Source organism: Lycorma delicatula, chromosome 2 (genome assembly GCF_047948215.1).
Source record: "Lycorma delicatula isolate Av1 chromosome 2, ASM4794821v1, whole genome shotgun sequence".
NCBI classification, from domain to species: domain Eukaryota; kingdom Metazoa; phylum Arthropoda; class Insecta; order Hemiptera; family Fulgoridae; genus Lycorma; species Lycorma delicatula.
Window position 1 is genome coordinate 17,148,636 of NC_134456.1, and position 15,497 is coordinate 17,164,132.

Below are 15,497 nucleotides of genomic sequence, written 5' to 3' on the forward strand. Positions count from 1 at the left end.
TATATATATATATGTGTGTGTGTGTGTGTGTGTGTACTGTTTTAATAAAATAAAATATTATGTAAATATAAATCACCAAAACACAGTAATTAGATAAGTTAATATTAACTTTTAATTAATATTAATTTACAATAACTGGTTTTTGCCGTATTCTCCAATTTCAGTTGGTATTAAATTTTATAAATATTATACTAAAATACACATGTTTATTTAATTCAATGATTTTAACTAAAGCACATGTGCATACTGTATTTCATTTGCATGGGTGTGGCGGTGCCAGCGACCACTTTAAATCCTTTTTTACACTTTAAATATTATTCATACTACTCATGTGTGATATTACTGTGACATAACAACGTAGCCGACAACTACAACAGCTGTGTTTCAGTGTAGCACTGAAACATGGCAATAACACAGTATACCCACTTAGCCAGTTTATTTAGAGCATTTTTTGGGATGGGGTGCAATTTTGCAAAAAAATATTTTTGGAAATATTATTTTTTTAATTATTAACAAATGTGCCTAAGAAGAATAAGACCTTAATTAGGTGAAACCTCAAGATACTGCAATGACCTTGCTTTACAGCTTCACCCCCCTGACCCTCTAAATTAAAAATTGAATGGCATCAATGCCCCATATATAAAATTAATCTGACCAAGTTTGGTCAAAATCGGTAAAGTAGTTCTGAAGATACAACATAATTTATGGTGAACACCAAACACACATGCATACAAACATCCAGAAAATTTCCTTCTGGTTTTTTGGGTTCCTTAGGTGTCAAAATGTAAAGATCTGGTGAAAACTGCATATGCCCAAATTGGACCGATAACAATACTTACCCATGTTAGTCGGAAATCTGTCTCAAAAGTTTCCAAAAAACTGCTTGAAGTGGCTCCAGGGAAAAAGAGAAACAGAAAGAAACCTGTGACAGAACTCTATGACTAATAAAACAGCGATTGGAATGTTTTTTTATGATATTTATAGAAATAAAGAACTTTCTATGTTAAAAAAAAAAATATTTCATATTTTAAACGAGTGGAAGTTATTTACAGGCAAAACAAGTTCCTTGTGGAAAGTAATTCATAAACTTGGGTTTATGTGGAAGAAAGTAAACAATAGAAAGTTCCTGATGGAAAGGGCTAATACTGTGTCAATGAACTGTAATTGTTTACATTAAATGTCAAAACCCAATTAGTCAACAGCAGTATTTATTGATGAAATGTGGGTAAATGCAAGATATGTTAGGATAAAATTGTGGACCAATAAAACAAAACCAAGCTGTAGAAAGAAATCTACTAGCAAAGGCAGAAGAATCATTGTTGTCTATGCCAGCACATACAAGGGATTTGTACAAAATGCTTTATTACTTTTTAGGTAAAATAAACAGGGCGATTATCACTTGGAAATGAATGCGGTTACTTTCAAAAGATGATTTCTCACCCTGCTAGAAAAATATACCACAAAATTCAGTAATAATAGTGGATCTTGCTCCCTGCCATTCCGTTTAGATAGATAAGCCTTCTAATTAAACTGTTCTCAAAGCTGAACTGATTGGTTGGTTACATAAGCACAATATTCAATTTCAAGAAGCACTGATGAAATGCCAGTTACTTGATGTAATTAAAGCTAACCGAATGTCAAAAACATGATAACTGGCAAAGCAGAAAGGTCATAGAGTTATTTGGTTGCCTCCTCCTTACCACAGTCAGTTTAATGCAATAGAAGTAATTTGGGCACAAGTTAAGAGTAGGGTAGCCAACCAAAATAAAGTTTTTACTGTAAATAATGTTGAGTTATTGTTTCGAGAAGCAGTGGATGAAATAACTGAAGAAGACTGGAGTAAAGATGCAACTCGTACAGCTAAAGAGATTAAAGAGGCTTATGAAAAAGAAAACAGTTAGTAGAAACTGCCATAGATGGATTAATTATAAATTTAAGAGATTTCCCGGCTTCAGATTCCAGTGACTTGGAAAGTTCATGTGAATTTGAATCCGATGTAGAGTCGGAAGGTAACGTTGATGTTGATCAGCCCTGTACAAGTATAATTGAAGGTCTACAGCCTCTTACTGCATATTCAAATGAAACAGTTTAAATGAATTGTAAATAGAAATAAATAAGTTGTAATTACATCATAAAATTTATATTAGTAAACTTCATGTAATTATTGTAAATAATTTAGATTAAAAAAATTGTATCCTATGTAATTATTCAAAATAATGTTAATTACTTTGTAAAATGTAATTTTAATTTTTTTCTGCTGTATTTTAGTAAGTAATTTTTGTAAAATATTGTAAATAAACAGATTTAAAAATTTGTAAATATTGAAAATGTTAAATGGAAAAAATTTAGTTTTTTTAAAATATTGTAGTGATTTAAGATTGCAAAAAATAAAATTCCCCAAATAATAATAAAATATAAAAAAAGGGAGAAAAAATAAACAAAAGAAGACAAATAGAACCTACATAAAATTATTAAAAAAACAATTCAATTATTATTCCAAAAAATCTTCTTAACAATAAAAAAAATATATGTTCAGGAAAGTGTATGTAATATGCAGCAAACATCCTGACAATAATATGTAACAGTAGAAAAAATGAGTGCCTGGTAGTGCGCACAGTGCATCTGTGAATTCACATTCACTGCAGTATCTGAGATGAGTAGGTAGACATCACATGGGTTGTCATCTGTACAACCTTTTGTGGAAGGGGAACATACTTTCCTCCCATTATGAGTAAAGATACTATAGTAAGCGTATTCGCTTGTTATTTAGTATTTAGTAATATTTTTTTTTTTATGCATCTTTTAATACTGCTGATAATTTTAAAAAATAATTTGAAAACATGAGTAGAGATAATACACACACAACATCTTAATCAAGTTAATACAGATGTAATAAATAGACCAGATTAGTTATTTGTTTATTAATGTACTAGCAGACCCGGCAATGCTTCGCTATTGCTTAATTTGAGAATATATATATGTATATAGATTAAATGAACACAATTGAAAGATTGATACAACATTAACAAAATGAACATTATGGAAATTTACAAAATGTAACCTTTCCCTTTTCCCCTTTTACCCTTTCCATTTCCTCCCTTTCCTTTTCCCCCACCTTCCTTTTTCCTGGTTTTGTTTTACCGTATTCCCTTTCCCCAATATCCCTTTCCTCCCCTTTTCCTTTTCTTCCCATTTATCTTACCCCTTTCTTTTTTTTCCTTTCCACTTGCCATTTCCTTTTCCCTGTTTCCACCATTTTTCTTTATTTAATTTTCCCTTTCTTCCCTTTTTACCTTCTTCCCTTTTATGTTTTTCGATTTTTCCCTTTCTCCCTTTTTCCCTGTGTGTAAATCGGTCCAGTAGTTTTTTAGTCTATAGTGGAAATATATATGGGAACATTGAAATGGAATCGTAAAATATTTAGTATAGTGTGTATTGCTTTTCTGTCCAACAGATAGCACTGTTTTTCAAAAAAAGCATGTTTTTACCTGTCACAGGTGTGACATCTTAGGTATATAATAAGTAGGTATATAAAAACACACGCGTATTTGAATGCAACGTTGTATCAAAATTTCAAAGCAATTGATGAAAATCTTTTGGAGATTTAAGATTTTGAACAAACAAACATTTACATTTTTATTTATATAAATTGAGGTAACAATAGTACTTTAAGTATCTGATGTCTTTCTTAATTATTAAGAAGTAATATTATGCATACTTGTCTTGACATGGTAATTTAAATGGTACTTACTACAAAATTATATTATATACAATTAACCAATTCTAAAATGGATAAATATGTTGAGGTAAAATAACTCAGTGGAACTTCGAAGTCTTTAAACTTCAAGTAACTGAACAATTTGTCCACTGATGGAGAAATAAGAGAGATGTGAGATAAGTTTCATAATAAGAGGTAGCTATTTTCTTCAAAGAACCTCTATTAGCTATTCTGTGGTTCAAAGAACCTCAGTTTGTGTATGAATAAGAGACTAATAAAGAGCTCTAACGAAGTGTTGTTTTTTATGTTGATCCCTGTGGCGAAATTTTAGTGTCTTTGCCTTTCACCCTGGGTTTAAATCCCAGTCAGGCATGCCATTTTTTATACACTATGAAATCCATTTCCATATTCCGTGTTCGATCTTCAAAGCTTCGGTGTAATTTCATCAACCAAAAAAAAATATTTAAATATATTTGTAGTTCTGAAATGTGTACTGTGGAAAGAAAAATGAGAAACATTTTGGAGGCTTTTGAAGAATAGTGTTGGAGGAGAAAGATGTTTTGGTTAAATTAGAAAGAGTGATGAAAACCAAGATACCTTAAAATAGGTGAGGAGAGTAAGGTTGCTCTTAAAAACGTTATCAAACAGTAGACATACTTGATCAGGTGTGTATTGATTTTATGGTTAACCTTCTAACCAATGACAGTGTTAATATTTTAGTCAAGGATGTTTAGTTAATATTCTAGATGGTGTAATACCTGAACAACTGATTAGAGGAAGGCCTCAGTGCATTTTTTAACATAAACTGTCAAAGATTACTTAACAATTATGCAAATGACTTGTAATGAATTAAGAATACAGTTACCAATCTATCATAAAACTGAATTGGCAAAACACTGTAATAAAAAAAAATATTTTAAGAACTAAATAATAAATAACAGCTTTATGTATAGACATTATTACAAATTAATGTTAATGCAACATATATATACTACCATGTTAATACAAATATAATGTTTAATAAAATCAAAAAAATAGTATTATTACTTTTAATCCAATGGATCCTAGTTGTCCTCTGATACCTTCATCTCCTATAAGACCACGCAAACCTTTTTCTCCTTCAGGCCCAGGAAAACCTGGCAAACCAGGTAGACCTTTTTCCCCTATTAATAATAAAAAAATGTATTAAAGAATAATTTATTAATAAGCATCACGGCAGTAGAATTATTATTAACTATTAATTAAGTAAAGAAACACATTTACTTCTTTTATTTTCTTTATAAACTTAACAAATGTTTTTGCAGTGTTCACTGCTTCATCAGATGAACATTATATTATAAAATTGATCAAATGTTAAAACTTTAGAGAGATACTCTGTCAGTAAGCAATTTAAAAACCAATCCACAATCTATAAGACCAATGCTATTGCCATCTGGTGGTTATGAATTTAACTAAATTATTTAAATATATTTTATTATTTCCCACATCCATTCATCATTATAAAATTTTACTTGTTCATTTATAATACTGTTATTATTATTTTTTTATTATGTGTATTTTTTCAAGAATTTGAGTGATTAATTTTTTTATTATTTGATTCTATTATTGATATATCTTCTAATTTAGAAAATGTGTGTTTATTTTTGTGGATGTGATCTGCATAATTATATTTTTGTTTTCCATATTTATATGCTTGTATATTTTGTTGAAATTGTTTTTTAAATATCCTGTTAGTCATACCTACTACTAATTCTTTTTCTGGTTAGCCTCCAAAACCACACTGTACAGTATTACTTCAGAGTATGAAAGAGCATGATATGTATGAATGTAAACGAAGTGTAGTCTTGTACAGTCTCAGGTCGACCATTCTTGAGATGCATGGTTAATTGAAACAACCACCAAAGAACATCATTATCCACGATCTAGTATTCAAATCCGTATAAAAATAATTTATTTACTGCCTTTAGTAGGATTTGAACCTTAGAACTCTCAACTTTGAAATCAGCCGATAGTCATACCTACCATATACAAAATTTATCACAATAATTGGAACCATATTTTATTTTATTTATACCTACTTTGTTATAAATGTAACAAATTTATTATTATTAATTATTATATTTAATTCTCTATTACTTGTTCTTGGTGCTATTTTACTGAATGAAAGTTGTTTTTTAATTATACTATATATAATTTTGTTGTATGTTATGCGGGTATGTAGTGTGAGTTTTTTAAATTGTTTTAATATACTGTTTTTTTTTTTTTTATTTGTATTATTTATATGTTTAGTGAGTTTTTTAATAAAATCACTGATTACTCTTCTCTTTTTTTTGTTATAGTCATTATTAATAACAATATTTTTTATCAACTGAATTCATTGTTTAATCCATTTTTATTATTTAAATATCTTAAAACTATGTGAATCATTATCCTATAAGATGAAAATTTTGGTGATGTGGATGAATGGGTTTATTATTTATGGTTGTTAAGGGTGATACAGATTTTCTATAGAGATTTTAAAACAAACAAAACAGTAAGTTTTTTCTTTATTTAATTAATAATTTGTAAAATAATATATAAATTTTAATTTGTAAGAATTGATTATTTCAATAATGCTCATACTTTGAACAATTGTAACATTATTAACAAATAAGTTTGTATATGCAAGTGTTCCAGAAAGATGAAACCCTAATTTTGATAGTGTACAGTTTGTTCATAGTCACACAAACCATTTCAGACAACAATCCTAAATTATAAGTTTGTAATTATAGGGTTTTTTGCTGAGATTGTACTAGACAAGGCCAAAATCCATAGGTCATGTGACTCACCCGTCAGTTTACGTTAGTAGTATGTAACAGTACAATAAGAATGCTATTTTCACAGGATTAATATATATTTATTGTGATACATTGTTGAATTATTTGATCTTATTCTGAATGCAGGAATGGTTTTATGGCTATTTTTTTCAATTATGCATACAAAATAAATTGCTTATTTTAAAAATAAATTAATTGCTTAATTAGTATAAAATAAGTAATTTATTGCTTATTTTATTCTTGAAGTAGAATTAAACAGGAAATTCCACCAGATGTAAATGCAGTGATTTTCTGTCAGCATTACATAATGAAAATTTGCTGCATTAAGTTCTATAGAAAAGTTGCTTGGGAAACTTTTTCAACAGACTGGACTTTCATTCAAAGTAGCAGTTGATACGCCTACGAAAAAAAATTATGTTACATCTAAGTTCAATTTGAGTAGTACAAAAGTTCAGACTTCAACAGATGACTTCAATGCTATTGGTGGTTTAAATGTTTTATATGAGGTGATGTAGAGATTTCAGAAAATATTTTTATTTGAATGTATTCACAAAAAGTTGATGTGTAGCATGTGATTTCACAACAGAGTGTGGTAAGACTCATTTTCCCAGTAATATTATTCAGAAATTATTAAAAATTTTGTAGCTTTGCTTGAAACTGAAGTGTGAACTCTTGATTACAGCAAAATGACACTACATTCCCCATGGTCTGGCCTCCATAGTTCCTAGCTCTCTCACAATCAGATTTTTATTTATGCAGTAATCTGAAAGTTTTCAAGAACAACTTACTTTGAATGATCTGAAACTATCACAGCATCTCGAACAATAATCTAGACACTCTAAGAAAAATTGCTATTTAGAAACAAGTTGACACTTGAATCAAGGTAGAGATTTTGAACATTTTCTGTTATGTAAGTGAAATATGTAATATATAAATTGCTATTTAGAAACAAGTTGATACTTGAATCAAGGTAGAGATTTTGAACATTTGTTGTTATGTAAGTGAAATATGTAATATATAATATAATATAATCTGCTTGGTTTCCTGTATCATATAATTAAATTATGCTTATCATTAAAATAAATAAAAAAATGTTTGTCATAATAAAAATTATGCGTCATTAAATATGGTTTATTTAGCAAATGGGTTGGTTGTTTTTCACTCTGAATATTTAAACAGCTTTTTTCAATTTTCTAAAATTGAAATTTTAGATCATTCATACTCGTAATTAATTTCAAAACAGTTGCTGAAAATAATTGACACTAACCAGGATGTTAATTCTTATGCATTTAGTGGCCACTTTTCAAAATGTTTGTTCACTGATGTTTTGAATCTCATTTTCAATGTTAATTTTCAGTTTGTTGGGTGCTAAAAGATTCCTCTGAAAAACTGTTTTTTAAATAATATTCAAAGTAAAATATTTGGTATTGTAAGATCTGGAGAGATTGGTAATCAAAAAAGGTTTCTCAAATTAAGCAATAAACTAAGAATTTCTTTTGATAAGGCTATTTGTACCTCTTACATTTCCAAAGATAATGGTTGCAATTATCTTAAAATTTATCTTACAATTATATTAAAATGAACACTCTGTGTTTGTAGGTAATAAATAATTAATAAAAATCACCTCTGAATGCAACAAAATAACAAAATCTTTAATATAAAATATTTATATGTAAGAAGTTTTTACATATATACAACATAAGTTTTTCAAATCTGTGGATTCATCATAAGTTATTAAATACCACGTCAGGAAGTTGAATTCTACCATCACATGTAAAAATTGATAAATGTTATAATTAATCGATGTTAAAAAGAAAATTTTACAATATTAAGCATATTTTTAATTCTGGTGTCAAGTAATCAGCCTTCCAGAGTTGAAGTAAATTATTATATTTAAAAAGATATCTATCTACCTAATAAATATGTAAGTATTATGTAAGGATTTCATATGCTCTTGTATTTGGATGTTTAATGAATTTCTCACAGGTACCTATAAAAGTTTTACCATTTTTCATTTTCCTAATAGCTTCCTTCACTATCATTCATTAATATATTCTTCATTCAGATTTCTGCCCTATATAGTTGTTACAAAAACTGTAGTCAAACCATGTTTAAATCTCAGCAAAATACTCTTGCCATTTTTCAATAACTTGCATACCAGTATCTTCCTACCATGGGTTTAAATAACATTCAAAGCTTTCTTTGTTTTGGTATTTCCTGTGAAATCTTTTCATTCTACCACATATGTTTTCCTAATCATTGATTTTTGTATTTTTTACCTTTTGTTTCTCTCCTCTATATTTTTGTTGTTTTTTTTCTTGGATTTTTTTTTGTTATTAATTACAAATTGTAAAGATTTTTTCTGTTACTAGCTTCTTCAATTCTTTAGTTTACCAGTTAGCAGTTTTCCAGCTTTAATTAATCATGCATCTATTGTGTAATGCAACTCATTCAATTAAGGTGCATTATAGATTAAAATCAGGGAAACCATTTTTAATGAAACACTGCTAATGAAAAACATACATAGCACCTACATTTTAGTAAAATTACATTCTTACTACCCATTGTAGCTTTATAAAATCTACAGACGAAGAACAAAAATTAATATTTTTCATTTAATTTCTCTGCTTAAACTAATTTCACTTAAAATCTTATCTAATTTTTATAAAACTTGTTAAGGAAGGTTACTTTGATTTTGGTTTAAATTTCAGTAAAGTTGTACCAGAAAAGTTTTTGAAAAGACATTCCTTTTTTGGCAGAACCCAGGCAACTCCAGATATGTAAGTAATACACGAAGGTCATTTAATAATTAGAGACAACGATTATAGAAAAGTTATTATTTATTCAATAACACCCTAAAACTAACACTGCTTTTTAACATAAACCCCAGCTACATTTAGGCACTTTCTGTGTACTTTCTATTTCTTATAATAAAGAATTGTTCATCTTAGTGTCTGAGCCATTCTTGTACTGCATTCTTGATCTGTTCATTGTTATCAAATTTGATACTCTGAAAAATTCTTTGAGAGAATCTGTTAGTTTGAGAATCTGTGGAATTGAAGGATGAAAATAAGAATGTAAAGGATTGAGATTGTAAAGTGAATGTAGCAACACCTTTGACCCAGTTGTCAAGTAGCTTCTCATGATTTTTGAGCGATGTTGGAGCAGGTGTTATCAAGTAGAATAATTCCATCCATTTGAGAAAGAACTAGGGTACTTCCTGCTTGTTGCAGTTTTCACTTTATTTTTTAGCATATGACAATAGTACTTATTATTGATTGTAATTGCTCTTCTAAGTAATTGCTTTAAATTTGTCCTTTATAGACCTAAAAAAAAACCATTAACATTACTTTACCAGCAGATGGTAGGTTTTGAATATCTTCCTGGCAGGCAAATTGAGATGTTTCCGTTACATACTCTGATGTCTGGTTTCTGGCTCGAAATGATAAATGATAAATGAAGTTTTAATATGGTTACTTATATTCTGAGATCTAAAAATGTATTATCTTCCGCTAAAAACTTTCTTTTTTTTAATCTCCATACTATGTGAATTCAGCTGTTTTTTGATTTTGAATTGACCCATCAAAACTCATCTTAAACATGGTTTTTGGTAATGTAGCTTATCATGGATAATGGAACAGACAGTGCTGATACTCACCCTACAGATTTCAGAAATTTCCCTAATTTTTTTGCATCTATCCTAACGAATAAGATCATTAATTCAATTTCAGAAAGCATAGGCAAAACATCCACTGGTCTTACAATATGATGAAAATCGATAACACTTGTTGCCCGATTTAAATTCACTTATAAAATCCGCACAGTTTATACACTCTTTACCAAACTTTTTTAAGATCCATGAATGAATTTCAGCCAGTTTTACACTTTCAGAAAATAATAATCAGAGCATGCAGTTCTTCTATGATACACACTTCAAGCAAAGCTGACATTTTGAAATAACAGAAGAGATTGTAATAAATAATGAAAATTATTTTTTAACAGGTGATATTTTCTATCAGTGTCAACTTGAATAGTCAGATAATTTCAGTTTATTCTATTAAATAGTTTTTCTGCTGTTATTTGTTTCTTTAATTATTGAACAGCCCTTGTATAATAAGGTAAAAAATTCAGTTATTTAGTTAATAGAAATTTATAAAAATTGTAATAAAACAATGACAAAATAACTTGTAAAATAAGATTAAAAATTAATAAACATAAATTTTATTTTTTTCAAGAAATTAATTTAAAATGAAGTAATGTAATTAAACAAATATGTTGTTTCTGGATAAAGTAGTAAATTGTATTTCTTAGAACCTTATGGTTATAAAATATTTTGAATATCTCAGGGAACAATAACTTGTAAATCCAAAGGCATGAAGTCAGATTAAAGTGCTAATGTAAAAGCTGTTTTTAATAAATTATTTCTAACTGATCACCAGATTTAAACAATGTTGAGTGCAGTTATGCTGCATTCTGTTGATAGTTATCTTTAACAAATATATTATGATTTATTTATCTTTTAGTTAATACTAAAACAAACAAAAAAACAATAGAAAATTAAAAAATATCAATATTAATATTAGAAAAAAATTAACAAGTAACCTTACCTGGAATTCCAGGAAATCCAACACTTCCGACAGCTCCTTTCGAACCTGGTACTCCAGGACGTCCATCTCTTCCAACAATACCTGCAGGACCAGGTTCACCAGAAGGTCCTCTTGATCCAAAAAATCCTGATTCCCCTCTTAAGCCTTTTAAACCTGGTATTCCTTCTATGCCATCAAGACCTGAAAGAAAGTTTTATTTGTGTACAGTGTATTTATTTTTAAAAATTAAAAAAAAAATTAGGCGCTTTCATAAACAGTGTTTTCTGGTATATTACATAAGTAACACAATAAATTGCATTCAATTTAATCAGGATGCAACAAGTCCTAAAAAAGTTGACACAATTAAATAAATTAGCTCATATGCTTGAAATTATATGTAAAACAAAAAAAAATCTCGGTACAAAAAATTAAAGATAACTTTTAAGTTGTGTAAATTTCTTAACTTTCCAAATTTTTAAGATTCCCTTAATTCTCAATTCAATACTGACAGAAATCATCAATACAGGGATTTTTCAGTAATAAATCACCAAAATACATATCTGTAAAATAATTGTGCGTTGAAATAGTTTTAGTTTTAGAACAAAGCATGACAGGTATATGAAAAGTAAATGTCAAAATGAAGAGGAACTTTCCAAGAATATTACTTGTTCAGCAGATTTTGATATGCACTCTTTTATAGTCTGTTCAGATCAAAACCATATTCAACCTTTTGCCATGTAAATAGAGAAGATCTGGTAAGACAGATCAACACCTTCAGTGATTTGTTCTTTTAAATGGTCCATATTCCTTATTTGAACACAGAACACTTATCTTTTATAACCCCACAAATAAAAATCCATAGGAATTAAATCTGTAGACCGTGGGTAAGAAGGGCGTATCATCTTTTTATCCAACCCATCACTGAGGAAATGTTTTGTTTAAGTAATCCCGTATGAATTTGGCTCCTCCTAACAGGGAAATGAAATTCTCTGGTATTTGGAGTATTGTAACCTTTCTAACATATTCAGGAAGTTTTCACATTATAATTTTCAGCAAAAACATAGTGACCAATAACAATGACTTACTTGATTGTGGACCACACATTAACTTTTGAAGTGTTATGTTAATGTAACATAATGACATGTGGAGGTTCAGTGCTCTATATTTCAACATTAATGCCAATTAACTCATTCTGAAACATGAAAGTATCTTCATAATTGAAAATAACTTGTTTAAAAATTCTCCATCACAATCTAACCTATCCAGAATGTTTGCAGAGAACCCAAATTGATTATTTTATTAAATGTGACAGTTATCTTTAGAATACCTAATGCTTCAGAAAATTTCTGTGCTGACTTTTTCAGGCTAAGTAAATAACTTGTTCACACAGCTTTAATGATCTCATCAGACACTGATGATCGTTCTGGATGTGACTGCTTCAGTAGGCTGCCAGTTGCACTGAGTTATTTGTTCCACTGGTGAATGTTACTTTTGTGTGGTGGTTCTTTAATGAACATATGATCAAATTCTTGCCTAAAAAGTGTACCTGACTCAAACTTATTGAATCATAAAACAAACTGTAACTTTCTCTGCAGTATAATCATGGTAATTAATGGGCTTCATGTGTAATTAATCTTGTAGCACAGTGTTCTTGCGCTGATTCTATAACTACATATTCAAAACTTTAACAGTTTCTCTTCTATTTTGATGCATATTTAATATCTCTGGCATGCTTTGTTACAAAACTACAACTGTTTGAAACAGATTATTATTTTATGTGCATATTGCATTTGCCCAGCAACAAATAATGATAATTCTGCTACTGCCAATGCAGGATGCATGGTGTGATTATAATTTTGCCAGCTGAAGAAGCAATTCCACTAAGAAACACAGACAATTTTATATTGTTTTTATGTTAATAAAGTTAATACTATATTTAAGTGAACTAATGGGTAAATAACTGATCATAGGGCAAGCAAACAATAATTAAGCAGATACAATTGAAATAAGTATTTACCTACAGTGATAACACTGTAACTGGTACCACAGGTGAAGTTTTCTGATGGAAATCATGAAATTCAAAGCCAAAAAATAACATCAAAAATTTATTGTAAAATGCTGAATAATCTTCATAACTCTGTTAGGTCTACATAAAAGAGACAGTGTAAGTTGCCTATAAAGAGCCCTATTCCACCTGACAATATGTGGGCCCCCACAAAGTCTTTTATTTAACAATTTAACAGAACTATTTTCAAGCATCCCCTTATTTCTGAAATGGACCACCAAGTAATTAACACCTCTTTTCCAAGATAAAAGTTTAATTGGCTGATTGGTACCTTGAAATCAATGTAGAGCAATCTGTGAACAGTCAGCCTGGTACCAGTTATTAAGGGTGTAATGTTTAACCAGTTCTGACATCCTCAAATGGAGAGAGGAATCTAACAAGACATTTCTCTCTACAAAATTGAAAATCAGGAAGAAAGAATGAATACAGAAAAAGTAGGTGATGAAACAGTATGATTTGCTCAACATTCTTAGTAATTGGATGAATGATGACTGGAGACTTGATGATGAAGGCAGATTGAGTTAATTTACTTTACTGCATAGACCCTAAGGTAGGGGGTCAAAAATTGGCTTCTGATGGTGAATTTCCTTATCAAGACAAAGTTTTCAAAAGCGGATGTTAGTCAGTATAAATGCCTAAACATGTGGTCATAATTATCACCATCTGGTGTTCTGCTTAGCAGGAAATTCCTTACATTGCTGCTGTTTCTATCCATTTCTGTTCTAAGCTTTCTCCTTTGTCCCCTTATAATTTCCTATTTTCATCTTATCTATTAATTTTATCTTTCTTCTTCCTCACTTCCTCTTTAACTTCTACTGACCCTTTCATTGCAGTTGTAAATATTTAACTTTCTCTAACCACACATCCTAGTTACAGAAAAGGTTACAGAAACCTTTTCTTCCCACATAAGTGCTACCTCCCACATAATTGGTATTTTTCTTTAATCCTCTTCATTACTTCCTGATTTCCCATTTTAGCTGTCTATCTTAGTTTTTCCATTCTTTTCTGTTCCCACAAATCAAAGCCATTCTCCCACATTATACATCCTGTCACACAGTTCAACTATATCTTTCACTCCTTCCTCATTTAACCATTCATCAAATTGTATGGGAAATTCATCTATTCCTGTTGATTTTTTATTTTTTATTCTTTATTTCTTTAATTGCTTTCTGTACTCCACATTTTAATATCGATGGTTCTTTTTCCTCTTCAGCTGTTTTCCATCTCTTTTCTGTGTTTAGTTCTTCAGGTTTCTCTCTTGTCCTTATACATGTCCTTCAATTTTCTTCAACCATAATTTTTTTATTTTGTTCTCCTCCTGTAACATTTTGCCATCCTTATCCTCAATTTCTTTCATTTTACCATTCCCTTTCTAGTTCCTCCTCAATATCACTGCATTCCTCCCTGAACCATCTTTTCCTAGTTTTTGTGTTTCCCTTCTTAATGTATTATTTAACTTATGATTTCTATTCTTTAGTGTATGTGGTACTATGTGATAACTAGTTGGAGAAGTATGCAATTATGTGGAAATCTGGGGTAGAAGATAAAAGATTGGAATCAAAAAAGACACTTCTTTATGTCTGGAGTAAAATAACTTTATTAAATGGGTAATCAACATGTACAAGTTTGGAACAAAACTTATAGAGAATTTGATACTGAGTAAAATGGTGTGAATAAAGTTCACAGAAACTAAAAACAAACTTAAGAATTTTGAAGATTATTAAAAATAAAACATTTCAAAGTGTGGCAGATTTTAAACAGATATGAAACAAAATGTTCAATACTACAAAACAAAAGAATTAAATATTTTAGAAAAATGTTTAATCTTTACATCTTTTGTCTTTTACCCCATATTTCTTGAATATTACTAAAAATACAGTTCTGGGACTAACTTTATTTTCAATTTTTCAAATTAAATTTCATTAACCTCAAGTAGTAAGTACCTCATATGAGTTTAATATAAAACCATTAAATTTACCCCTTAATTTGTGTCTCAAGAATTATAGTCTGCCTTAATTTTATTGAAGGTGCACAAATCTTGGCACCAGCAGACACTCACTTATGAAGTGTTTCTTAACATATATTTATATGAATTCTCTACTTCATTTTCAACAATAGAATGTCCTGAAAGTTTGTTTTATACACTTCAATCTTTTTACCATTTTTTTGGAAGTCAGTTTTGGAATAGCAGCAATATAAATGGCTCTACCGGGTGTGGAAAAAGATAGTAATCACTGTTCCTAATAATCTGATGGGTATGGTCTTGTAAAGAATTTCAGGAAATAAATATTCATCCTTATCGTAAAAGAATG

At 29.3% G+C, this 15,497-nt stretch overlaps 1 protein-coding gene across 1 annotated transcript in view; it reads right to left on the reverse strand.

The window, feature by feature from the left end:
- LOC142320508 (uncharacterized) overlaps positions 1-15,497 on the reverse strand; it is a 525,465-nt gene that overhangs the window by 63,249 nt on the left and 446,719 nt on the right. The window contains exons 18-19 of the mRNA XM_075358371.1: positions 11,142-11,321; positions 4,766-4,881 (exon numbers count right to left, since the gene is read on the reverse strand). Coding sequence (XP_075214486.1) covers positions 4,766-4,881; positions 11,142-11,321 — 296 coding nt within the window. The remainder of the gene's footprint in view (positions 1-4,765; positions 4,882-11,141; positions 11,322-15,497) is intronic.